This window comes from Castor canadensis, chromosome 3, assembly GCF_047511655.1.
Source record: "Castor canadensis chromosome 3, mCasCan1.hap1v2, whole genome shotgun sequence".
Classification (NCBI taxonomy): Eukaryota; Metazoa; Chordata; class Mammalia; order Rodentia; family Castoridae; genus Castor; species Castor canadensis.
This window is the reverse complement of record NC_133388.1, coordinates 103,338,441-103,363,675: the sequence shown is the minus strand read 5'-3', so window position 1 is coordinate 103,363,675 and position 25,235 is coordinate 103,338,441. Positions and strand designations below refer to the sequence as shown.

The window sequence follows — 25,235 nt, the reverse complement described above, 5'->3', positions numbered from 1 at the left end:
ACTCCTCCAATGGAGTAACATCCTAATTTTGGTAAGATTAACATTCAATATTGCTGTCATTCTGATGATATAAACATTCACCATAGATGATCCATGCAATATACTACCAGTACTTTTATTTCTTGCTCATTTTGCTCTACTTAATCCTTTGCTGTTTCCAATGTGCCTAACCTTAATTTGTCATCGAACTTTCCGAAGTCAATTAAATTACTTCAAGCCATCTGAGCCCAACAGGAAGTCCATTTGTTCCAGATCAGTAGAAACACAGTTCCTGTTCTGCTGTGCAGTACCAGGCCTAGACACTCCATCCCCTCCTCTGCATATGGCTGATTTCCTGTATCCAACACCTTCCTCTTTCAAGGTTCACTGCCTTTTCACTGTCCACCCAGAAACCTCCTGACAGAAGGTACACAGGAGACACATCCCCTTTGGGATCCGGAATATCTGAAACTTGTGCATTCTACTTTCACACATAATTGATAATTGGGCTGCATTTAGAATTCCAGGCTGGAGATTTACTTCATGAATTATGGAGGAATTTTGACTCATTGTCTTGCAGTATACATATTTTTGTTGAAAAGTGAGATGTTTTAAATTTCTTGATCCTTTTACATGTAAACTTGTTTTTCTCCAGTGGTAACTTTTCAAGATCTTTCCTTGAAGTGAAGCATCTGGGTTCTAAAATCTTAGGAAGTAGATTCAACAGGCATTTCAGGGCCTTTATTTCTGTGGTGCTCTTGAGCTGTCACCAGGGGTCTCTTCCTGTTCCTTCCCTCTGGAATTAACATCCTGCTGCTTGATCCAACAGTATTATCATTTATCTCCTATTTTCTGATTTTTTTTTACTCTACTCTCTGACAAAGTTTCTCAATTTTATCTTCCAAATCCATTTAATTTTCAATTCCGGATACCTATGCTTAATTCTACAGCATTCTTTTCTGGTTTCTAATGTTTTTTCAGTAGCAATTTTTTTCGGAGTACTGATATCTGAACTCGGCTTCATACTTGCAAGGCAGGCACTCTACAGCTTGAGCCACACTTTCAGCCCTTTTGGGAGGTTATTTTGGAGACAGGGTCTCACAGGCCAGCCTGGACCACAATCCCATTTTAAGCTTCATGCTATCGCTGGGATGACAAGCCCAGGTTTTTTCCATTTGGGAAGGGAGAAGGGGGCTCACAAACTTTTGTCTGGGTTAGCTTGGAACCACGACCCTCCCAATCTCAACCTCTCAAGTATGAGCTATTGATGCCAGGCTTCAAAAACAATTCTTGTTTTAAGGATATTTTATCTTCTCCCATTTTGATGAAGAGCTTCTCACTATTCCTTTGTTTTTCTTGCCATCACTCTTGGAAGTCCTCTGTTTGGGCCTAAGCTTCCTGGCTGTTGGTTTACATTTAAGAACTGACTAGAACTGACATGCAAGGGCAGGGCTCAATGGCTGTAAGGCTGCTGTAAGTGCACCTGGTTGGCAATGATGACTGCATCATTGTTCTCTTATGCCTACTGAACTACTCTGATATCTTGCAGGGGGTAAACAGCCGGCTGGCTGACAGTATTCCGGAGGCAAATTGGGGACAAAGGCTGAATCTCGAGGTCTAGAATTTAGGTAAGCTAATCACCTAATTTCTCTTTACATGGTGGCATCCTTAGTCCTGATCCAGAGACAATCATCCATTCCCCCACCTCCCAAAAGAACTATTACCTCTAGTCTCCTCTTGAAGTGGAAAGGACTGGGCCAAAAATTGAAAGGCTGACTTTACATCAGGCTTCCTTCTTCATCCTCTCCTCTAAACCCACTTGGCAAAGCTGGATGCTCCACACTACTGCTGCTGCCCAGCAGTTCAAGGACTTGGGGTCTGACACATCTGTCCTTTTTTTTTCATAGCTTTTGCCATTCTGGAAGTCTTTTCTCTGCATCACTTAAGACTGCTGTCTGGTTTGGTTTATTTTAAACCCATTCTACCATTTTAGAGTAATGTGGAGAAGGAACAGAGGTAAATGCATGTATTTTTATCCATCATTTTCATCAGAAGCCTGGATAATTTAAAAGCTCAAAATGTTCAATATCCTAAGTGTCATGTGTCTACTATAAGTTTATTTCTAACTTCACAAAGTACAAATTCCTGGGCTGGCAGAATGGCTCAAGTGGTAGAGTGCCTGCCCAACAAGCATAAAGCCTTGAATTCAAACCCCACTACCACCAAATTCCTACAAATTCCTAGTGTAATCAATCACAAAATACTTCCCAACTATAGACAAAGACTGTTTGTAATAAAAGCTAAACTTGGAAGGAAGTAACACCCTCTCTTACAATGCTCACACCATCAGTTTATAGTTTTTGACTATCTACAGAGCAGGTTACATTTTAAAATTCCAAAACTTTGGCAAACAAAATATTCTGTCAAATTCAGATTAACCACTGATCTCCAAAGACTCAACATGAGGGGGCAAAAAGGGATACAGTGGGATAATGCACAAAATGATAACTTAGCATTGAGGACATGAGAGAGCTCTGAGAACAAAGAAGTGTAGCAGTGTGGAGGACCAGCTTGTGGCTGATGGCGGGATGGTCAGTTCTGGGACATGGGACAAGTTTAGAAGCTCCAACATTACATCCTGGCAAAAGTCACTATCCTATGAGGTTGTACCTTACGACATTAAGCCTAGAGATTTGGGAGGCATGAGGCAATGGAAAAAATAAACCTTCAACCTCCATTAACACTCACTATTGATGAAGGCGATGGGGTTTTGCATGTGTGGATTTTGTTTTCAAGTATTAACAAGAACTTTAAATGGTTCAGGAAAACATCTTGTATTGTTTTGGGAAATTTTTCAGGAATACAGTAATTCTTTTATGAACATTATAAAAAAATATTTAGTTAAAAGAAAATCTTCTTACCATTTTGGGATTATCCACTGATGATTTCATGAGCGCTGAAACAGCAGTATCTAGATTTTTCAAAAGTTCAGCATTGATTATTTCTGAGAACAAGGAATAGAAATACTCTCCATGGGAGAAGCTATTGATACTTCTCGGTAAGCTACTCAAAGAGGGCGTGGACAGCAGCACTCCATTCAAAAGAAGACTCACAAGGTGTTCACACTGTGAGGAAGAGAGAAGACAATGGTAGGGTCCCATCTTCATGTGTTTGAGAAAGACTCTAGAGTAGCTGCTGACAATCACACAGAAAGTCTAAAAAGAGATTGATATGTAAAGACTGGATTCAAGTTTAAATTACACATACTTCAGTTTATTTCTATTTTCTAGGTTTCACTTTGTGAAAGGAATCTTTTCTTAAATAATACTGATTTCAAATTTACAGAAAATCTTGCTGTTGCTTGAAGGGCAGAGTCCAGTAAAGTAAGGATAAGTAATTTTAGGTAATTTTGTGGACATTAAATGGCTAATGAGACAAAGAAGAGGTTCCTGCAATGGGAGGAGGGACAAAGGAAGATGGAATGGAGAAAATTCACAGGGCTGGCTGCAGATCTCAGCTGCTACAGATCTCAGCTACAGCAGACCATGTGAGGCCAGCCCTGGTTGGTTCAAAAAGCCATGAGGGCCTTTTTGTTGTGGTGCTTTAGGTACCTCTGGAATTATCCTCAAGGGCTATTTCAAATCATCCATTCCAAGAACCACCAAGGATAGAGGAAGAGGTCACATGTCAACAAAGGTCAGCTTAAGTCACAAAATGTTCTCTACCTAAAGTCCTTTATGAAACAAAGTGGAACCAACAAAACCTTAATTTAAGAATGTTGTTTTGACTCTTTTATTTTAAAAAAAAAGTGTTAAGAAAAGTCTTCTAGAAAAAAAATCAGCTCAGATAAATCAACTATAATCCTTGTCCAGTTAAGACTTTAACTAATAAATTCCGCTGTTTCTAGAGATACACTGCAAGTGAGTTACATATCTCTGTCATTAGGATAGCATAGTGTATAGCTATTTTTCCTACCAGCCCTCCAAAAGAAAAAGCCAGCTCCAGGAGTCCACTGGCCAGGCGCTTACAACTGGGGTCCAGCAATGGCAGGCACTGCTTTTCGTCTCCAGGTGCAATGCCTTTGTAAATCAGGGAGAGAAATCTTGTGCCAATAGAATTTTGCAGGGCTGTAGACTGAAATAAAGTTAACATAAAGTGTCTGGCAAGAAAAGCTATTTCACAGAAAAACACAATTTCACTTCTCTCAATAATTAAAAAGACCGTGTTTGAACTGAGGATGTAGTTCAGTGGTAGAGTACTTGCCTACCATGTTCAGGGCCCTAGGTTCTACCCCCAGTACCACCAAGACATAACTAAATAAATAAATAAAAATAAAATAATAATAGTAACATAATTTTTTCTAAATCCATGTTAGGACTGGTAGAGTAACTGAAGTGGTAGAATGACTGCATACAAGCATGAGACCCTGAGTTCAAAACACAGCACTACAAAAGAAAAAAACCCATGTTAGTTCACATTGACAGTTACCTTGTAATGGTTAGGACAGTTGTAACTTAGCTTTGCCTTCTACGCTACTTCTTTCATTTATGTCATCTCATCACACAGGAACAACAGCAACTGTTCCTAAAGTTTTTTTAGAATGCTGCTGTGAAAATCAACTGTCTTTTGTTCTACTTTTATTTTATATTTACATTCTAGATAATACCTTCACGTCTAGAGGAAATATTCTGTAATTCCTATTTCAGTATGCTATGTACATAAAAGATATTTAATATAAATGCTTAGACTAACTAGCATAATAAAGTTAAAAGATATATAAAAACAATTTGGTTATGGTTACCTGAGATGGTAATATAACATGCAAGAAGCCAGCTCCATGAAGTTGTTTATAGGCTGACACAACAGACGCCATTCTGGTCCTCTCCAAGTGAGCATCAGGGCCATACAAGTCAATGGTACAGAGCTCCTCAATACTGGCCGTGTGAATAAAACAGAAAGAAAACTAGTAAGTTCTAATATCATTAAACTACTATACTGAGATGTGTGTGTGGTCTATAAATACACTAATTATCTCATGCTCAAATTCATTAACGTAGTCCTGGAAAGCAAGCAGACTACCAGACAAGGCTCACATGCACTAGTTAGCCATGGAAACTGAACATCCAGGAACACTGGCTGCACTAGGACTTTTTTTTTTTTTTTTTTTTTTTTTTTTGCTGGACTGGGGTTTGAACTCAGGGCTTTGCACTTGCAAAACAGGTGCTCTACTGCTTGAGCCACACCTCCTGTCAATTTTTATACTGGTTATTTTGGAGATGGAGTCTCACAAATTATTTGCCCAAGCTGACCTCGAATTACGATCCTCTCAATCTCAGCCTCCCAAGTAGCAAGAATTACAGGCATCAGCCACCAGCACCCAGAACACTAGGACTTCCATGACACAGTGATAATGAGCTCGACCTGAGTACCTACCTCTGTGGTGTCACTTTTTCTTTCAGATAAGTCTCCAGCATGTCTCTGTATTGGGACTTCTTTAGTGCTTTCATCAGGTTCACACACACGCTGGGAAGACTGGACATAACCTGGACATCGCCGATATTGAAACCTATACTCACAGGCTCACATAATGTTTTCACCAAGAGTTTCATAAGGTCTGTGTTACACAAATCCTTCTCCAGGAACTATAAAATAGGCAGATTGAATAAAAACACTTCTATAAGCCAGCAACTATATTTTTACTAAAGTCCACAAGATTCAGAATATTCACATGACCAGGACAGGAGTTGGAAAGCTTTCTCTAAAGAATTGGACAATAGGCCAGGAGTGGTGGGTACCCTTGTAAACCCAGCTACTTGGGAGGCAGAGATTCAGAAGACTGTGGTTCAAGGCCAAACAGGATAAAAAGTTGGCAAGACCCATCTCAACCAACAAGCCAGCCATGGTAAGCCATACGTCTGATCCCAGCTATGCAGGAAGAACAGGTAAGAGGATCACAGTCCAAGGCCAGCCCCAAGCAAAACTATGAGACTATCTAAAAAAGGGCTGGGGCTCAAGTGGTAGGAGTGAGGCCCTGAGTTCAAGCCCCAGTACCACCAAATAAAAAAAAAATTAAACAATAAATAGTTTAGGCCATACAGTCTCTGCTGCAACTTCTTAACCCATACTAGTGTGAAAGCAGCATGGACAATATGAGCAGAGCCAGTTTTCTGGACCCCTGGTATAGAGCACTGCTGCACTCCCAGGGCCTAGAGCAAAGCCTGGCATGAATGCACTTAGTATATTCACTGCATAGACTGACAGGAGTTTGCTTATACAATATACTTCACAGATACATTTACGAATATTTACTAATGTGTGCTTCTCAAGGCAGATATATGATCATAGTATAAAATGTAGTGTCCAGTTGGTGGCCCACGCATGTAACCCTAGCTACTCAGGAGGCACAAATCAGGAGGATTGTGGTTCAAAGCCAGCCCTGGGCAAATAGTTCACAAGACCATATCTGGAAAACAACAAACACAAAAAGGGCTGGCAGAGAGGTTCAAGTGGCAGAGCACCTGCTTAGCAAGCACAAAGCCCTGAATTCAAACCCTAGTACCAAAAAACAAACAAACAAAAAAAGAAGCATGCAATAAAACACTTAGAAAAAACAACTGTATTTTATTCACAGAATGAAAATCAGAAGGACATGCAGCTTTATGACAGGTTGAGTATCCCTTACAAAAAATGCTTGGGACCAGAAGTATTTCATGTGTCAATCTGAATTTTGAATTTTGGAATATGTGCACAGACTTTACCAACTGAGCATCACTAATCTGAAAATCTGAATGAATGCCAACATAATGCTCAAGTTTTCAGATTTGCTGGATGCCAGTGGCTCATGTCTGCAATCCTAGCTACTCAGGAGAAAGAGATCAGAAGGACTATAATCTGAAGCCAGCCCAGGTAAATAGATTGTGAGATCCTATCTCAAAAACAAAATCACAAAAAAGGCTGGTGGAGTGGCTCAAAGTGTGTAGGCCCTGAGTTCAAACCCCAGTACCGCAAAAAAAAAAAAAAAAAAGTTATCAGTTTTTAGAGCTATGAGTTCAGATTTTTGGATTTAAGGGTGCTCAACGTGTATTTTAAAAGCAAATTCTACATAGTGGTGACTATAGTTAATAACCATGTATACTTGAAAATTGCTAAGAGGCCAAACTTTAAAATGTTCTCACAACAAAAAAATGGTGTGAGGCAATAGATATGTCAATTACCTTGACTTAATCCTTTGACCATATATACATATTATCAAAATATCATATTATATACCATAAACATACAATTCTTATTTGTCAATTAAAATAAATAATAATAAATACCACTCTGGCAATTAAGTTCCAGAGCTGCCAAAGTCACTTCTAACAGGAACATCTTTTTAAAGTATTTATTAGAGGATCCAAGATGGCAACCAGGGTACAGAAGCAGACAGTGTGAGCTCTGTGAATCAAAAACCTTGCTGAGATGCTAGAGCCACACTTGGCGGAAATAAAGCACCAAGGAGAATCCAAACTTTGTGCCCCTAGCCAGTAGAAAGCTTCCCCATGCCATGTTACACTGAGAAAACAAGTGGGCTGCCACTGCCACCAGTGGCCCACTCCAAACCTGCTTGGGAGACACTGGGCAGACCAAACAGGTGAGCACCAAGCATCACACAGTATTCCCCCAGCCACCCATGGAATAAACCAGCACAGCCCCTGGGTAGACTGACACCCCCCACCCCCAACACACACACACAAAAAACACTACACTAAACAATAAACAACGAACTAAAAACTAGCTCACAGCACAGGAAGTAGAAACACTGAAAGTGCACAAGAGAAGGGGGGAGTGGCAAGGAGCTAATTTCCATGCTAACTATCAGTAAATAAATGGCTGGAAAGGCAGGAAGGCTGACAGCTGGTGGGTGATAAGCCACTGCCTGAAGTAGGGAAGGTGGTGGACCACAAAGCTCATCTCTTGAGCCAGTGAGCAACACCCAAAGTCAAAGGCTCTGCAAAAATTGAAAAACAAACAGCAAACCATCACAACACACTGACAGCACGGGGCCAGCTGACAGATCACTGACCTTGCTCCAGAGAAAGGGGGTGAGGCAAAGAAACAAGCTCCCAGTAAACAAGTACAGTGAATAGCCACCTCCAAAGCAGGATAGCTGGTGGACTACAGGGCTGATCTACTGAACCTGAGGACAACATACAAACTTAAACTGCCACACCTCACTGAGGGAGGAGCTGACCAAGCAGCTGCCTCTGAAAAACAGAAGAAAAAAAAAAACACTACCCAGCCACCTGGCAAGACTACAACAGAGCTTCTGCTTAAACACCAACACCAAGACTGGATACTGGGGGAGTAACACTAGAACTTAAACTAAGACTGAAATTCTATTGTTCCTGAACCTGGAGTTGTTTGTTTGTTTGTTTTGATTCTTGTTTGTTTGTTCATCTCTCCCATTGATTTCTTTGGTTTTGTTATTGTTGTTGTTATTAGTTTTATTATTGTGAATTAGTTAATACTAAATTACACCCAGACCAGGGACAGAAATACCACACACACACTTAGCTAAAAACCCAATACAGCCAAAAAACAAAATTAAACCAAAGGAAAGAAAACAGGTGACTGAAACCACAAATTACCCTATCAAGAACATAGTTGCACAGTACCAAGAGGAGTGATGGGAAGAAGAAAAAGAGATGGAAACCATTCTCCCCTCAAAACTAATTTAATACAGGATTCATAGGGAAATGAAGAAAATGGATACCCAGTTCTAGACTCCAACAAAACAAAGATAAATGATGTCCACAAGATGTACACAAGAACACCCTCAAAGAAGAAATCCTGCAACTAATCACTGAGAATTTTATGGAATTGTTACTAGACATGGTTAACCAAAATATATAGGAGGCACTCAAGAAATTTCAAGACATAAAAAATAAAGAAAATGCGAAGACACAGAAACAAATAAATGAACTCATAGGAGCCCTAAGTAAACACCAAAGTGAAACAGAGAACACTATAAATACAGAGATAAATGAATTAAAGATGAAACAGACAATATTAAAGAGGAAGTGAACAATGATATGGAAAACCTCAGAAAAAAGAATGAAACAGAAATACAAAACACAATAGAAGGCCATTCCGGCAGACTAGAACAAACAGAAGAGAGAATCTCAGAACTTGAAGATAAAATGGAAATCAAAGGAAAAAATGAAGAACTATTAGTCAAACAACTCAAGATCTGAGAAAGGAATATGCAAGAACTCACCAACTCCATCAAAACACCAAACCTGAGAATCATGGGCATTGAAGAAGGAGAAGAAGTACAAGCAAAAGGGATTCATAATATATTTAGTAAAATAATAACAGAAAATATCTCAAACTTAGAGAAAGCTATGTTTATTCAAGTACAGGAAGCCTCCAGGACACCAAACAGACTTGACCAAAATAGTACTACCCCACAACATATTATCATTAAAACAATAAGCACAGAGAACAGAGAAAGAATACTGAAAGCTATAAAAGAGGAAAAAGAAAAATAACATACAAAGGTAAACTCATCAAAATCACAGCAGACTTCTCAACAGAAACCTTAAAAATAAGAAGAGCATGGAGTAAGGTATTCCGGGCACTGAATGAAAATAACTTCAATTCCAGGATACTCTACCCAGCAAAACTATCATTCAAAATAGATGGAGAAATAAAAGTCTTCCACAATAAGCAGAAACTAAAACAATATATGACCACCAAGCCACCACTACAAAAGATTCTCCAAGGAATTCTGCACACAGCAAATGAAAGCAAACAAAACCATGAGAGGACATGCAGTACCAAACCACAGGAGAAGAAAAGACAAGGAATCAGAGAGTAACATTAATTCAGCTGCACACAATCAAACCCTTAAACAACAAAAACAACTAAATGACAGGAATCACCACATACCTATCAATATTAACACCGAATGTGAGCAGACTTAATTACCACATCAAAAGACACCATTTGGAAAACTGGACTAAAAGAAAGATCCTACAATCTGTTGTTTACAGGAGACCCATCTCATTGACAGAAACAAGCACTGACTAAGGGTGAAAGACTGGAAGAAGATTTACCAAGCCAATGGCCCCCCAAAACAGGCAGGAGTAGCAATACTTATCTCGGACAAAACAGACTTCAAACTTACATTGATTAAATGAGATAAAGAAGGACACTCCATACTAATAAAAGGAGAAATACACTAAAAGGAAATAACAATTATCAACCTATATGCACCCAATGTCAGTACACCAAATTTCATCAAACATACTCTAAAGGACCTAAAAGCATATATAGACTCCAACACAGTGGTAGTGGGAGACTTTAATACCTCCCATCACCAATAGATAGGTCATCCAAACAAAAAAATCAATAAAGAAATTCTAGAAATAAATCACACCACAGATCAAATGGACCTAGCTGATGTCTACAGAATATTTCATCCAACTTCTGTACAATATACATTCTTCTCAGCAGCTCATGGAACCTTCTCCAAAACTGATCATATCTTAGGGCACAAAGCAAGCCACAGCAAATATAAGAAAACAGAAATAACCCCATGCATTCTATCTGATCACAATGCATTAAAACTAGAACTCAACAACAAAAACAACAGAAATATGCAAAATGTGTAAGCTGAACAACACATTGCTCAATGATCAGTGAGTCATTGATGAAATAAAAGAGAAACTTAAAAGATTCCTGGAAGTTAATGAAAATCAAAACACAACCTACTGGAACCTATGGGACACAGCAAAGCCAGGCCTAAGACGAAAGTTTATAGCCATGAGAGCATATTTTAAAATGACAGAAAGGTCTCAAATCAATTATCTAATGTTACATTTAAAACTCCTAGAAAAACAAAAACAAGCAAATCCCAAAACAAGCAGAAGGAGAGAAATAACAAAAATAAGGGCTGAAATTAATGAAATAGAAACAAACAAAAAAAGATACAAAGAATCAATGAAACAAAAAGCTGGTTCTTTGAAAAAAATAAACAAGATTGACAGACCCCTAGAAAATCTGACTAAAATGAGGAGAGAAAAAACCCTAATCAGCAAAATTAGAAATGCAAAGGGGGAAATAACAACAAACACCATGGAAATAGAGGGAATCATCAGAGACTACTTTGAGAATCTATATTCCAATAAATTTGAAAATCTTGAAGAAATGAAGAAATTTCTAGATATTTATGTTCATCCAAAACTGAAGATCCTTATCTCAACCAGCAAAAACACTTGTTCCTTCCTATTATTGCTTATACTCTCTCTTCAACAAAATTAGAGATAAGGGCAAAATAGTTTCTGCCGGGTATTGAAGGGGTGGGGGGGGAGAGTGAGGGGATGGGGGCAGTGAGAGGGAGGGGGTGGGGGCAGGGGGGAGAAATGACCCAAGTCTTGTATGCACATATGAATAATAAAACAATAATAAAAAAAAAAGCCAATTCCACCACTAAGGATCTAAACACCTGCATAGAGGAAGAGCTATCAAATACTGAATTTGAAAAAAAAAATAGTAAAAATGGTTAATGACCTCAAAGAAGAAACACAAAAGTTAGTATTTGACCTCAAAGAGGAAGTGAATAAACAATTAAATTAGCTCCAGGAAAATATAAACAGACTTCTTAAAAATCTAAACATAGACCTGCCATATGATCCAGCAATCCCACTCCTCCTAGGGATATAACCAAGGGAATGCAACACAGGTTACTCCAGAGGCACCTGCACACCCATGTTTATTGCAGCACTATTCACAATAGCCAAGTTATGGAAACAACCAAGATGCCCCACTACTGACGAACGGATCAAGAAAATGTGGTATTTATACACAATGGAATTTTACTCACCCATGAAGAAGAATAAAATCTTATCATTTGCAGGTAAATTGATGGAACTGGAGAACAACATTCTGAGCGAGGTCAGCCAGGCTCAGAAGACCAAAAATCGTATGTTCTCCCTCATATGCGGACTTTAGGTCTAGGGCAAATGCAGTAATGTGGTTGGACTAGGATCACATGACAATGGGAGAGCACATACAGGAGATATAGGAATAGGTAAAAAACCCAAAACATGAAAGCGTTTGATGTCCCCACTCCAGAGGAACTAATACAGAAACCTTAAAGTGACAGTGGTTATCATAAGCAGGGGATCAGGAACCAATGTAAAAAAAAAAAAAAAAAAAACTGAAGCAAGAGGATATTAATCACTTAAATATCTCTATAACACAAAATGAAATCAAAGAAGCAATAAAGAGTCTCCCAAAAAATGAAAAGTCCAGGACCTGATGGAGTGTCTGCTGAATTCTATCAGACCTTTAAAGAAGAACTAATATCAACTCTCCTTAAACTGTTCCACGAAATAGAAAGGGAAGGAACACTGCCTAACTCATTCTATGAAGCCAGTATTACACTCATCACAAAACCAAACAAAGACCCCTCCAAAAAGGAGAACTATAGGCCAATCTCCTTAATGAACATGGATGCAAAAATCCTCAACAAAATAATGGCAAAGCAAATCCAACAACACACAGAAAGATCATTCACCATGCCCAAGTCAGCTTCATCCCAGGGGTTCAGGGGTGGTTCAAGATACACAAATCTATAAATGTAATTCAGCACATTAATAGAAGCAAAGACAAAACCACTTGATCATATCAATAGATGCAGAAAAAGCCTTTGACAAGATCCAACATCACTTCATGATAAAAGCTCTAAGAAAACTTATCATTCGCAAATAAATGGATGGAACTGGAGAACATCATCTTGAGTGAGGTTAGCCAGGCTCAGAACTCCAAAAATCGTGTGTTCTCCCTCATATGCAAACTTTACATCTAGGGCAAATACAGCAATGTTGTTGGACTTGGGTCACACACTAAGGGAAGAGCACATACGGGAGGAATGGGGATAGGAAGAAAACCGAAAACTTGAAAGTGTTTGATGTCCCCACTGCAAAGGAGCTAATACAGTAACCTTAAAATGACAAATATGGGAAGGTGACCGGGAAGTAGTGAAGAGGTCAGGTAGAGATGAATCAATTCTGGTTGTAACACATTTGTGCATGGAAGCAATGCTAGGAATCTGTCTGTAGGACTATCCTTATCTCAACTAGCAAAAACGCTATGTCTTTCTTATTATTGCTTATGTCTACTCATCAATAAAATTGGAGAAAAGGGCAGAACAGGTTCTGCCTGGAAACAGGGGTGGGGCAGGTAGCAGGGCGGAGAAATGGCCCAAACACTGTATGCACATATGAATAAATGAATATATAAAAAAATAATTAGCACGTATTAATTACAGAGTAATGGGTTTCATTTCATATGTGCATGTAACAAATTTTGAACACGCCCAACCCCCATTCTTTGCTCTCCTCTCCCTACTGTCCCTAATCCCATTCCTCTTCTCTACGTCCCCCTTCTACTTGTATGTCATTCCACGTAAAAGAAAATGTATAAATTGTCTGAGTCTGATTTATTTCATTTAACATGGCAATATGTACTTCCATCCATTTTGTTGCAAAGAACATTAATTTTATTCTTTTTGGTTGGATAATACTCTAGTGTGTGAGTGTGAGTGCATGTGTGTATTCTTTATCCATTCATCTGTTGATGGACACACCTAAGGTGATTCCATAACTTGGCTACTATGAATAGTGCCACAATAAACATGGATGTGCAGGTATCTCTATTGTATGCTGACTTTGATTCCTTTGGGTATAAACGCAAGAATGATACAGTGATTTTGAGGAACCACCAAAAAGACTTCCATAATGGCTAGACTAACATACATTTCCACCAACATTATACAAGGACTCCTCTCCCTTCCCTGTTTCCACTCCCCGTCATCACCAGCATTTGCTGTCTTCTTGTCTTTTGATGGTACTGGAGTTTGAATTCATGGCCTCACGTCTGCTAGATAGGCACTCTACCTCTTCTGCCATTCCACCAGCCCTGTTGTTTGTTTTCTTGATAACTATTGTAAGGTGAGACTGAATCTCAATGCCTTTTTGATTTGCATCTCCCCGACAATTAAAGATCTAACAAAAATTATTTTGGGGGCTGGGGCAGTGTATAGTATTGAATTCAAGGCATCTGGCAACCACTCTATCACTTGAGCCATTCCCCCCAACCCTTTTAGCTTTACTTTGTTTTTCTGATAGGGTATCGCTCGTGGTTTTGCACAGACTGACCTCAGACCACAGTCCTCTTACTTCAGAGTAGGGGAGATTACAGGAATGTGCCATTACACCTAGTTTGGTTTTTTGTTGTTTGCTTTTAGGTTTTTGTTTGTTTGTTTGTTTTTGGCAGTACTGGAGTTTAAATTCAGAGCCTTATGCTTGCTAGCTAGGCACTTCACCATCTAATCCATGTCTCCAGCCTTTCTTTAGTTATTTTTCGGATTGGGGGGAGGGGGTCTCACCTTTTGTGCCCGGAGCCAGCCTTGAACTGCAATTCTCCTACCTAAACCTCCCACCTACCTGGGAAAACAGGCATGCCACCACCATGCCTAGTTTATTTTGTTAAGATGGGGTCTTACAAATTTTTTGCCCGGACTTGGCCTCAACTATGATCCTCCTGATCTCTGCCTCCCAAGTAGCTGTGATTATAGGCATGCCTGGCCTAACAGAAAGTGATAAAAACATTTTTTGGTACCAAGTACGGATCTCAAGGATCTCAAATTACCAAAGTAGCAGGAGGGACCATACCTTCCATCCTTCTAGGGAAGTGTTGAGCAGGGTTGTGGTAAATTCCATAATCCGGACCACAACTGTGCATTTGCTGTAGTTGTACTTTTCCTCCTCTTGTGGGCTGGGTGGGCATTGCTGGTTTGGCACTGCTGGCTCGGGGCCAAAGCACTGTTTAGCTGCTGTGATATCATGCGCAGCAATGCTTTCTAAAAAGAAGGCCACTGACTTGAAAAGTGAAGACTGTGCTTCAGTACCTAGAAATAAGTACATAAGTACATAAGCTTCTCTTCTTCATGCCACCAAGATTAACTTAAGATTCCTTCTTCATGTATAGGTATTACAATTTCAGCAATATTTCTACAGTTTTTGAAAGAAGGAAAACAGTTCATAAAAGCTGAATAAAATATCAGCTATTTCTTCTCATTTGAAATTTCAAGATTACAATTCAAACAGAACACAATTTCAGACTCATACAAACAAGTTTAGACTTGTCTAAACAAGGTTAAGTCTTATCATGTTATGGCTCAAATACAAGTGTTTAAACACCTAGTCCCCAGCTATTTGGGGAAGTTCTGAAAACTTCAGGAGGTGGGACTAGCTAGAGGAAGTAGGTCACTAGGGGTGAGTCCTGGACCTTTCTGTCTTGTTCTGTGCCTCCTGAAACACGGTCCCCACTGCCATAATGTGCTGCCCAAGCACATGGGACTAAGCAGTCATGGACTGAACCCTCTGAACACATGAGCCAAAATAAATCCTTTCTCCTTTAAGTTACTCCAGTATTTGTTCACAACAATGCAGAGTCTGACTAACTGAGGTTGTGACTGTCAAACATTACTTGTAAGAGTATGAAGTAATATTGTAATCTGGCAACTCATACTGAAAACTTTAAAAATCATTCATGACAATCTTCACCTCAAGTCACTCCACCAGCCCCTGTTTTGTGATGAGTATTTTCAAGATAGGGTCTTACAAACTATTTGCCTGGATGGCTTCGAACCGAGATCCTCCTCATCTCTGCCGCCCGAGTAGCTTGGATTAGAAGCATGAGCCACCAGCGCCCAGTGCAGAATTGTTTTTAATAATGGAAAAACAGAAACAAATATTCTTCAAAAGAGCAATACAAAGTCAAATTGCAGCCAATGTCTAAGCAGGTATGGATGCACACCAACCATCCAATGGAATCAATTTTCAGATCAACTCCACATAAAACTCATCTGTCTGAACACAATCAAGCTGTTTCTTCTTTCCCACCTCAGGTCTTACCTCAGGTTCACTGAGTTAACATTTTTTCCAAGTAATGATAACAGTTTATTTTAAAATGTCAACATTTACAACACACTGGAAATTATAACTATTTCAATTACTTAAAGCTATTGGGAAAATGTTAGTGGTCGATTTTAAAGTGTAAAAGAAAGGGGTTTGTTTTTGTTTTCTTTTTTGTGCATCACAGGGTATTGAACCCAAGGCCCAAGCACTCTATCACTTTAGCCATGTCTCCACTCCTTTTGTTTTTAGTTTGTTTTTCATACAGGGTCTCCTGCTTTTGCCAGGGCCAATCTTCAACCTCGATCCTGGTACTTCTGCCTCCTGAATAGCTGGGACCACAGGCATGCACCATGGCCAGTTCGTTTCCTGAGATGAAGTCTTGCTAACCTTTTGGCCGAGGTGGCCTTGAGCCTCAATCTTCCTGTGTCTACCTCCCAAGTCGTGGATTACAGGTGGGCACCACCACCCACAAAGAAAGGTTTTTAATGTCCTCCTCCCTCCATGGGGTAAAATAAATTAAGCATTTTTAAATAATACTAAATTACAGTGCACTTACCTGATTTGCTAGTAAGTACGTGATCATTAAAATTACATTAAGCTCTATATACTGAAGAGAGATATCTAGGATGTTCAATTTCTTTTTTGAAAGCAAATTACAAAAATAAATAAATAAATAAAAGCAAATCAAAAGCAAGGCAGAGCAGATCAATTCTGTAATCCTAGCTAGTCAGGAGGCAGAGATCAGAAGGATTGCGATTTGTAGCTAGTATGGGCAAAGCATTCATAAGACCCTATCTCTACTAATGGCAGGGTACAGTGGTAAGTGCCTGTCATCCCAGCTACACAAAGAAACATAAAAAGAAGGATTATAATCTAGGCCTGTCCAGACATAAAGTGAGTCCCCCCTCTCAAAAGTAACAAATGTAAAAAGGGCTGGGAATATGGCTCAAGTGGTAGAGTACATGAATAGCAAGTGTGAGGCCCTAAGTCAACCCCCTAGTACCATACCTCCCCCCGCAAAAAAAACAAATTACAGGTAGGGTGTCGTGACACGTGTCTGTAGTCCCAGCACTTGAAAGGGTGAGGCAGAAGTATCACAAATTGAAGGCTAGCCTGAGCTACAGTAAGCTTCTATCTGAAAAAACAAACAAAAAAAAAGCAAACTACAATAAAACATGTAAAGTACCTGTACGACATACTAGTATTCACATGTAATTATATACATATATTTTCTTTTTATTCAGTAAAGTATGTACAAAAATGAGAAAACATACGCATATAACAATTTGTATGTACAGAAAAAGTTTAGAAGAGTAAACACTAAACTATTCTTAGTTTTCAATCACTGGGAAATGCTCTTAGGGGAGAAGGTGTTGCATGTTTTGCTTCCTATACTTTTTCCTTGTTTAAATTTTCAAAATGAGGACAGGAAGTTTATTAAAACAACAAATTTAAGGTATGCCTTTATACTAGTCAGCTCTCCATTGCTGTGACAAAATATCTGAGAAAAATAACTTAAAGGAGAAAAGATTTATTTTGGCTTACAGTTTTGGGGCATGGTGAAGCAGAGCACCATGGCAGGGAGTGCATGATGGAGCAAAGCTGCTCACGTTATGGTGGCCAGAAAGCAAGTGAAAGGGGCTAGAGATAATATATAGCCCCAAGAATCACTGCTTTCAAGTAGATCCCACCTCCTAAGTTTCTATCGCCTCCCAAAAGCCTATCAAATTATGGACCTATCAGTGGATTAATCCATTGGTGAAGTCAGCCCTCACGGATCCCATCATTTCCCCAAAAGCCCCACCTTTGAACATTGCTTCATTTAGAGGAAAATTCGTAGCCAAACTATAACACATTTATAATTGAACACACAAACACACATAAACACTCCCTGTTAGGCTCAGCTCTACTTTATTCAAGCTAAAAATAAAGGTACAATAAATTACTGAATAGAAAAATAAAATGTTGGTCCCTCCCTTACAAATTCCTGTAACATAGACTTCATTTCTGACAGAATTAGAGAAAGAATGACAGCTACTTTAGTAACTCACCACCACTTAGCATTGTAGTAAATACTCCTTAGAAGTCATTTAAATACTAGAACACACTAGACACATGTGGCTCATGCCTGTAATCCTAGCTACCTGGGAGGTAGAGATCAAGAGGATCGTGGTTCAGGGCCGTCCTAGGGCTGGCAGAGTGACTCAAGTGGTAGATGCCTGCCTAACAAGCATGAAGCCCTAGGTTCAAACCCCAGTAGTGCAATAAAAAAATTAAATAAACAAATAGAACATAATCCAAGTGTCAAGTCTGAAATTCAGCTCATGGGAAAGAGACTTATAAGAAGCCTAGCTGAAGAACCCGAAGCAGAGGACATATCTACTGAATGACAAGGGGCCCCACCTCCATCTGCAAGAGCTACCTCATGGGTCCCACTAAGAATAGAAGCTTGAAGGATAGAGCTTACTTACTTCCTTTCCCCCAGCATGGGCTAAGACCACACAAAGCATTCCACCCTGGATCCTATCATACGCTATGATTAAAAAGGAAAAGGCTAAGGATGTAGCTCAGTGGTTGAGTGCTTACCTAGAATGCACAAGGTCCTGGGTTCAATTCCCAGCATATCCAAAAAGAAAAAAAAAAAAAAAAAGCGGAAGTAATGTGAAAATTTAAGAAAAACCAAGGCACTATACAGAAACTTGGAGTAACATCATAGAGCCTTTCATCATGATGAGCTGTTCTAACATAATGCATTCAAATAAAAATCTCCAAAGGGAATTTTATTAAAGGGTCGTCTTGTGAACAGGGCTTTAAAATTCAAGGGCTGGGAACATAGTTCAGTGGTAGAGCATTATCTAGCATGCACCAAGGCCTAGGTTCAATCCCTGGCACAGGAAGAAAACATAAAAAGCAAAACCTTTGGACAGGTTTGTGTAGGCTCCCCTTTGTCATATCCCACTCCTCACTGCGATATTAGATGATGTTATAATTTATGATAAATGTCCTCCCACAGACTCAGGTGTTAAAGGCTTTGTTGCCAGCTTGTGGTACTGTTAGAGGTGGTGAAACCTTGTAGGAGGCAGGGCCAAGTGGAAGGATGCTAGGTCATAGGGGTATGCCCTTGCAGGGGATATTGGGATCCTGACACCTCTCAGCCTCTTTATTTACTAACTGCCATGAGATCACCAGCTTTCTCCAGCACGTGCTTTTGCCATGAGAGGATTACCACAGGCCCAAAAACAAGGTCAACGGTGAACTGAAACCTCCAAAATTGTGAGTCAGAATAAACCTCTCCTCCTTTTAAGTCGCAAATATTTTTCTTACTCTGTGTCTTGGCGTTTCATTTTCACAAGAATGTATTTTGGAAAACAAAAGCTTATAATTTTAATAAAGTTAAATATATTTCTGTTGTCAAAAAAAAAAAGTTTAATACCTCGGGTATTCTCTCATAGCACTAGAAAGCTAACAGAAGAGAATGAAGGTAAAGCTTTTCGCACAGCACTGTGAGTAATGAGCGTCTGTAAATCCACGTTGTTAATGTTACTCTGACGTGGCAGTAAGGTGTCCACCTGGGACAGTTCTCAGCAGAACTGGGCAATGCTAACTTAAGGATAAGTTTTGAACAGGTGTAGTGGCTCACCCCATACTCCCAGCACTCAAGAGAGTCCAAGACAGCATGTGCTGCACAGTAAAACCCTGTCTCCAAAGACCTCCCCGCCCCGACACGCAGGGTAAGTTTTGCCTACCTAGGACTTCACACATTTCCACAGTTTTCCCCTGGATGAACGTGTTATAGCACTCCAGTGCAGCCAGAAGCAGGTCCAGCCACTGAAGGACAGCTCTCAGACTGAATGGCCCTTGCAAATGGAAGAGGGTTGGCTGAGCAAGGATACCAGCTGGCTGGTCACAGCTGCTACCTCCCCCCTCGAATGTGTTTATGAGAAAAGAAGTGTCTTCTTCCTTGATAACATCTTTCAGCCATAAAGAAGGGGATTTGTTGCCTTAAAAGAGAAAAAAGATTAAAGCATACATATAAATAACTTCCCTATAATTAGACTTCTTTTAATCTAATCACTGTACGTAAGTATAATTTATTTTATAACGGCATTCATAAGTTGTTTCACTATAGTTGCTGCCAAGAAGGTGTTTCCACCAAAGCCACTCTTCTCAGTTTCTGTAAACATTATAAAAATAATATCTGGAATAGTTATAAACTAATTCCCTATTCCTACCTTTTTCTTTTTATGTTGCAAAAGAACACCATGGTCCTCGGGTTCTAATGCTGGTTATGCTGCTCAAAGTCATGGAAACCTGGCCTATGTTTCAGTTTCCTCATTCACAAACAAGAATAATAACATCTACCTCCTGGGTTAGCACAAAGATTAAATGAACTAAAGTAGCCAATATTTGAGCACGAGTTTATTAATCTATATTCACATAGAGACAGAGTCTTGCTGTATTGCCCACGCTGGCCTCAAATGCCCGGGCTCAAATGATCCTCTTGCCTCAGCCTCCCAAGCTGGCTGAATGTCCACTACAAAGAGCTGTGAACATATGCTCAGAACGGTATCTATCACACGCTAAGTGCAGTGACTGTGAAATAAACGAACTCAATGACTTGCTTTTTACAAGATATTTTCTTTTAGATATTAAAACTTTTCTTAAATCAAAGGAAGAAACACGTAAAATATATTTTGTAAGCTCTGAAATCAGTAACTATGAGAAGATTAAATCATTCTGCCTTTAACAAATTTAGAGAACAATCCAAAATAATGCATAAAGCAAAATACATAGTATACAACATTATAATTAGTCTAAAGTATAACAAAATTCAGAATTCTTCTAAGTTTCAGAAGCACAGAAACACATAAATTAATTTTTATTCTTGTCCCATGAAAACAAAGCCCAGACTAGTAGAACTCTAAACCATGTCTTGTTCAGTAATGAGTAACCATCCTGCTCACAGACACACACCACATACAGTGTGTCCTGGCTCTGGACTGGTGCCTACTGTACCAAGGGGGAAAGCTGGGGCCTGTCCCAACCTGCGCATTATTTCACTACCTTAATCTTTTGAATCCTACTGTATGTAATGCTGGGGATCAACCCAAGTCCTTGTGTATGCTAAGCATGTACTCCACTACTAGGTTATATCCCCAGTGCCTAATATTTGTAATATTCATTAAGTAAGTTAACTGCAATGGTCACTGAACTCTTCTTTACTACACTTGAATGGGATAGAAAAGCAAAACTGACTAACATCAGAATAGTATTTTTCTTTCCTTCTACAGATTTAAAGATGTACAAATCTGTAACGTACAATCATAATTTATCACCTGTCATACAAATCAGAAATGATTACTATACATGTTTTTGTATTTATTAGAAGCACTAACATTCATTTAAATAACAGATCAAACTCAGAGCAAATGCTCTACCAGTTGAGCCATTCTGACAGCCCTACAGATCATGTTTTTAGTAAGTCTGCATATCTAAGCTGCTAGCAAATCTCATCATTTCATAGAATGGAAAGATCAACATACCTGGGAGTAAAGGAACAAATTTATAAAAGAGTTCTATGGACTTGTGTCGACATTCTGTCTGGGGCCTTCCACAGCGAGCAAAAAGCCACTTGACCAGATCAAATAAACACAATGATGCCGATGGTGGGAATCCTCTGAGTGGAGAGGACACACTGGCATTAATACACTGTCCAACATTCAACAGTTAGAAATCAGAAACTCAGTTTTACTACACTGAAACATGCAGAAACCTCATCTAAAAGGAATTTGATTCATTTTTAATGTATTATCACTAATATGCAATCAAAACATCACTAATTTCACTTTTTTTTTGTGGTGCTAGGGATTGAACCCAGGACTTTGCATTGCTAGGCAAGTACTCTGACTACTGAGATATGCCCAACCTTCTTTGGTTTTCAGTTGTTTTTTAATTTTGTATCTGAGGAAAAATTTAAAAATATGTCTTAACAGAACAGCACCAAGTATTTTATTGTTTCCTTTTCAATGTGCCTTAAATGACCTAAAGCAGCATTTCTCAAAGTGTGGTCCCTGAACCAGCTGTATCAGCATCATGTGTGAACTAGTTTATATAAGTAAATGTGTGTGTGTGTATATATATATATATATACATATATATATATATACATATATATATATATATATTACATACTCCCCTTCTTTGATCTCAAGCTATTCTCATATATGCTAACATCTGAGAACCTACTATATAAAGAGATGCCATAAGTCAATAGAGGAATCTGAAGGAAACAATTTTATTTGTTTGTTTGTTTGTTTGTGACTATGTTGCTTAAGCTAGTCTCACACTTAGCAATCCTCCTGCCTTAGCCTTCCAAGTAGCTGGGATTATAGATATGTGCCACCATGCCCAGCTGAATCTATTTTGAAATAGAGAAATTATTAACATCCACTCTACATAGGACAATGCTTGTCCAGAATGGTGGCCGTCAGCATAGACACCAGAGTTCCCCAGATTACAGAGATTTGGAGGTAGGGAGGGGAAGCTGATGCAGGGCACCCCTACCCTGTCTTAAGAATGAAGAACTGCTGGGATGGAAATGAGAACGATGACCAGAAACCACTGGCCAATACCCAACCTGGCTATGAGCAGCTTCCTTTCATAATGCTATAACTCCACATTTGCCAAAATTCTACTATTTCAACATTTAGTTCTTATACTTCAAAATTTATTGCATATTCTAGCCAATTAATTTCTCACCAAAACTGCATTCAAAATCAGTACTGGTAAAATAAAATGTTTCACTTTCAAAACTAAATTTGAATTTGGATCTACTAGTTTAACAAAGATTAAATTATCTTATATCTTAAACCAAGCATTTTCAAACACAGAGATCTTTAACTACTTTGGAAAATTGACACATGCATCCTGAGTTGTCCTTGATCAGCTAAGAATCAGTTTTCTGTTAGGAGGAAATAAATGGAAAAGGAAGCAATATCACATACTGTGGCAAACGTCGTTTTTTTGCTTTGTTTAAAGAAACATGCTTCTTTTCAATGATGCGTCTTAGGTGATCAATGGCATCACAACACTGCCGAATTGTACCTGTTTTCCAGTAACAAAATAGGTTGCCAAAGAAAAACATATAGCTGATTAACACTGTTGACCTAATTTTGTGATTACAAAGGTAATATTATAAACTTAATATTGCTTCATCCCTCCAGATACAAACTTTAAATAATTACATTTCATGTCCAAAAACAAAGCCCAGATTTCAGACCTGAAGGTAGGACAGCACATGCGCATATGGACATACACAATGCCACATCCAACTAGAAACTGCACCACCAGCGCTGTCAGCAGCCACACAGCACAGGCTCACATGCCTGACTGGAGAACAAAGATACTTAGAAGCTATCACAAAAACTTAGGCCAGAGCCTTTGTATAGCAATTCAAGGCTATTCATTAAGGGGTGTAAGTTCCTTGATCCCCATTCCCTTCTTGTGTAGGATAACTATATTATAGATTAATAATATAGCTACTGTATGAGAATAGAACTAACTACCCAGAGAGTCCAGAATTATTTAAAGATGAAGAAAGGGTGCACAATGACCTCTGTCACCAAGAAAAAGGTTTTTTTTCTGTGTATTGGGGTTGTCGGGGAGTATAGAGGAGTGCTGAGGATCAAACCCAGGGCCTGGAACATGGTAATGATTTGAGAAAGTAAAATTTCGCTTGTTGAGAAAATTCATGTACATGGGAAATCAAGATAAACAAATCAAATTTAGGCTAAGGCAAGAGCTAAAGCATTTCTGCCCTTCGTAGACTATCAGCATAAAAGGTAACAGAACTCAGTCTTTTGTTTTAAGAAATAAACAGAAACCAAGATATGAATAAGTGAAAGTGAAGTACTGCCAACCTCAGTGACGCTCCTGATGCTGACCTCCATGTCCTGACTGTACCAAGTTACAGGACCAACAGAGATCTGTATCTAGAAAGTCTAGCTCAGAAGTTCTATGAAGTTCCTAATAGTTTCTGGACAGAATTTAGCTGTTAAGACTCTCTTAGCTACTTTAGTTCACTTTAGACTTACTACCTTTTTAATATTCCTTAATCATGCTGGAATACCTTTATCACAATTTTGCAATGAGATCTACTTTCTCAATTATTGTGAGTTTGAAAACACCAGCCACATCTCAGTGGTTATTGCATACCACTCTCTTCGGCACTATGAATCTACATTTTCACAATTCATGCCATTGCAGTCACTGACTGGCTGTACTGCCCACCTGCCCCGGGTAGGATCTTTCACCAACAAGGGGTCAAGTGCCATGGCTTCCAGGAGCATAGAGGAATCTTGGGGCATGAGGACACAAAGAAAACCTTTTACAAACTGGATCTGAGGTGTGGGAGCTGGGGAGAGGAAGGGAGATTATCTTTCCTTCACATTTATCAGATTAATTCAAGGGAGACATAAAAAAAGGTGGAGTGGCTCAAGAGGTAGAGTGCCTGCCTAGCAAACGTGAGGCCCTGAGTTCAAACCCCAGAACCACCCAAAAAAGTTTGGGGGGGTTGGGCGGAATGTGGTACAAACAATGTATACATGTAAGTAAATGTAAAAACGATAAAATAAAAGGAAAAAGAAAGAAAATGAGACCTTACGAGAGAATCACCTGAGTGGAAAAACTCTTAAGACCTTAAGGTAAACAGCATGAACATATAAACAAAACTGGATAGCACATACCTAAGGATTTCTCATCTGCATGTGCCAGGGCCAGACTTTCCATATATATCACCAAGGTTTCAAACACAAACTGTTCTACCAGGGACTCTTCTTCCCTGCAAAATTAAGAATATTAAACCTTACACCTAAGAAAACAATAAAGCAAATATTAAATGAATCTTTTCATTTAAAAAAAAAAAAACTTGAAAAATAACCTAAAGTATTCCTCAGAGACTACTACTTCCTCAAAAGCAGACTAACATCTAAGATAGTATCAATAAAGAAGCAGAAATGGCTTTTCCCCATGTACACATGATCTTTGCTCCTCCTCCACTTCTCTCTGTAAGACTATTCTTGGCTACATAACTTCTGAACCACTGTTCTGACCACACTTTACACAGCTCATTAAAATTTGGTGCAGGAGAAAAGAAGTTCTGACCATATGCACGTTCTCTCCAGCTACCCAAAAATAAGACAGCATCAAAAGTAAACTCTTGGGTTGGTGGAGTAGCTGAAGTGGTAGAGCGCCTGCATGTCAGGTGTGAGAACGAGTTCAAACCCT

The 25,235-nt window shown here is 39.1% G+C and overlaps 1 protein-coding gene across 3 annotated transcripts in view; it reads right to left on the bottom strand.

Moving 5' to 3' along the window:
• Positions 1 to 25,235, bottom strand: part of Prkdc (protein kinase, DNA-activated, catalytic subunit) — a 191,187-nt gene that overhangs the window by 110,204 nt on the left and 55,748 nt on the right. For 2 of the 3 annotated variants that reach the window (XM_074068495.1, XM_074068496.1), the window contains exons 28-36: positions 24,695 to 24,789; positions 22,955 to 23,054; positions 21,494 to 21,627; positions 19,697 to 19,951; positions 14,703 to 14,938; positions 5,413 to 5,621; positions 4,781 to 4,913; positions 3,955 to 4,113; positions 2,901 to 3,104 (exon numbers count right to left, since the gene is read on the bottom strand). In XM_074068495.1, coding sequence (XP_073924596.1) covers positions 2,901 to 3,104; positions 3,955 to 4,113; positions 4,781 to 4,913; positions 5,413 to 5,621; positions 14,703 to 14,938; positions 19,697 to 19,951; positions 21,494 to 21,627; positions 22,955 to 23,054; positions 24,695 to 24,789 — 1,525 coding nt within the window. The remainder of the gene's footprint in view (positions 1 to 2,900; positions 3,105 to 3,954; positions 4,114 to 4,780; positions 4,914 to 5,412; positions 5,622 to 14,702; positions 14,939 to 19,696; positions 19,952 to 21,493; positions 21,628 to 22,954; positions 23,055 to 24,694; positions 24,790 to 25,235) is intronic. The other variant, XM_074068497.1, reaches the window with a different exon arrangement.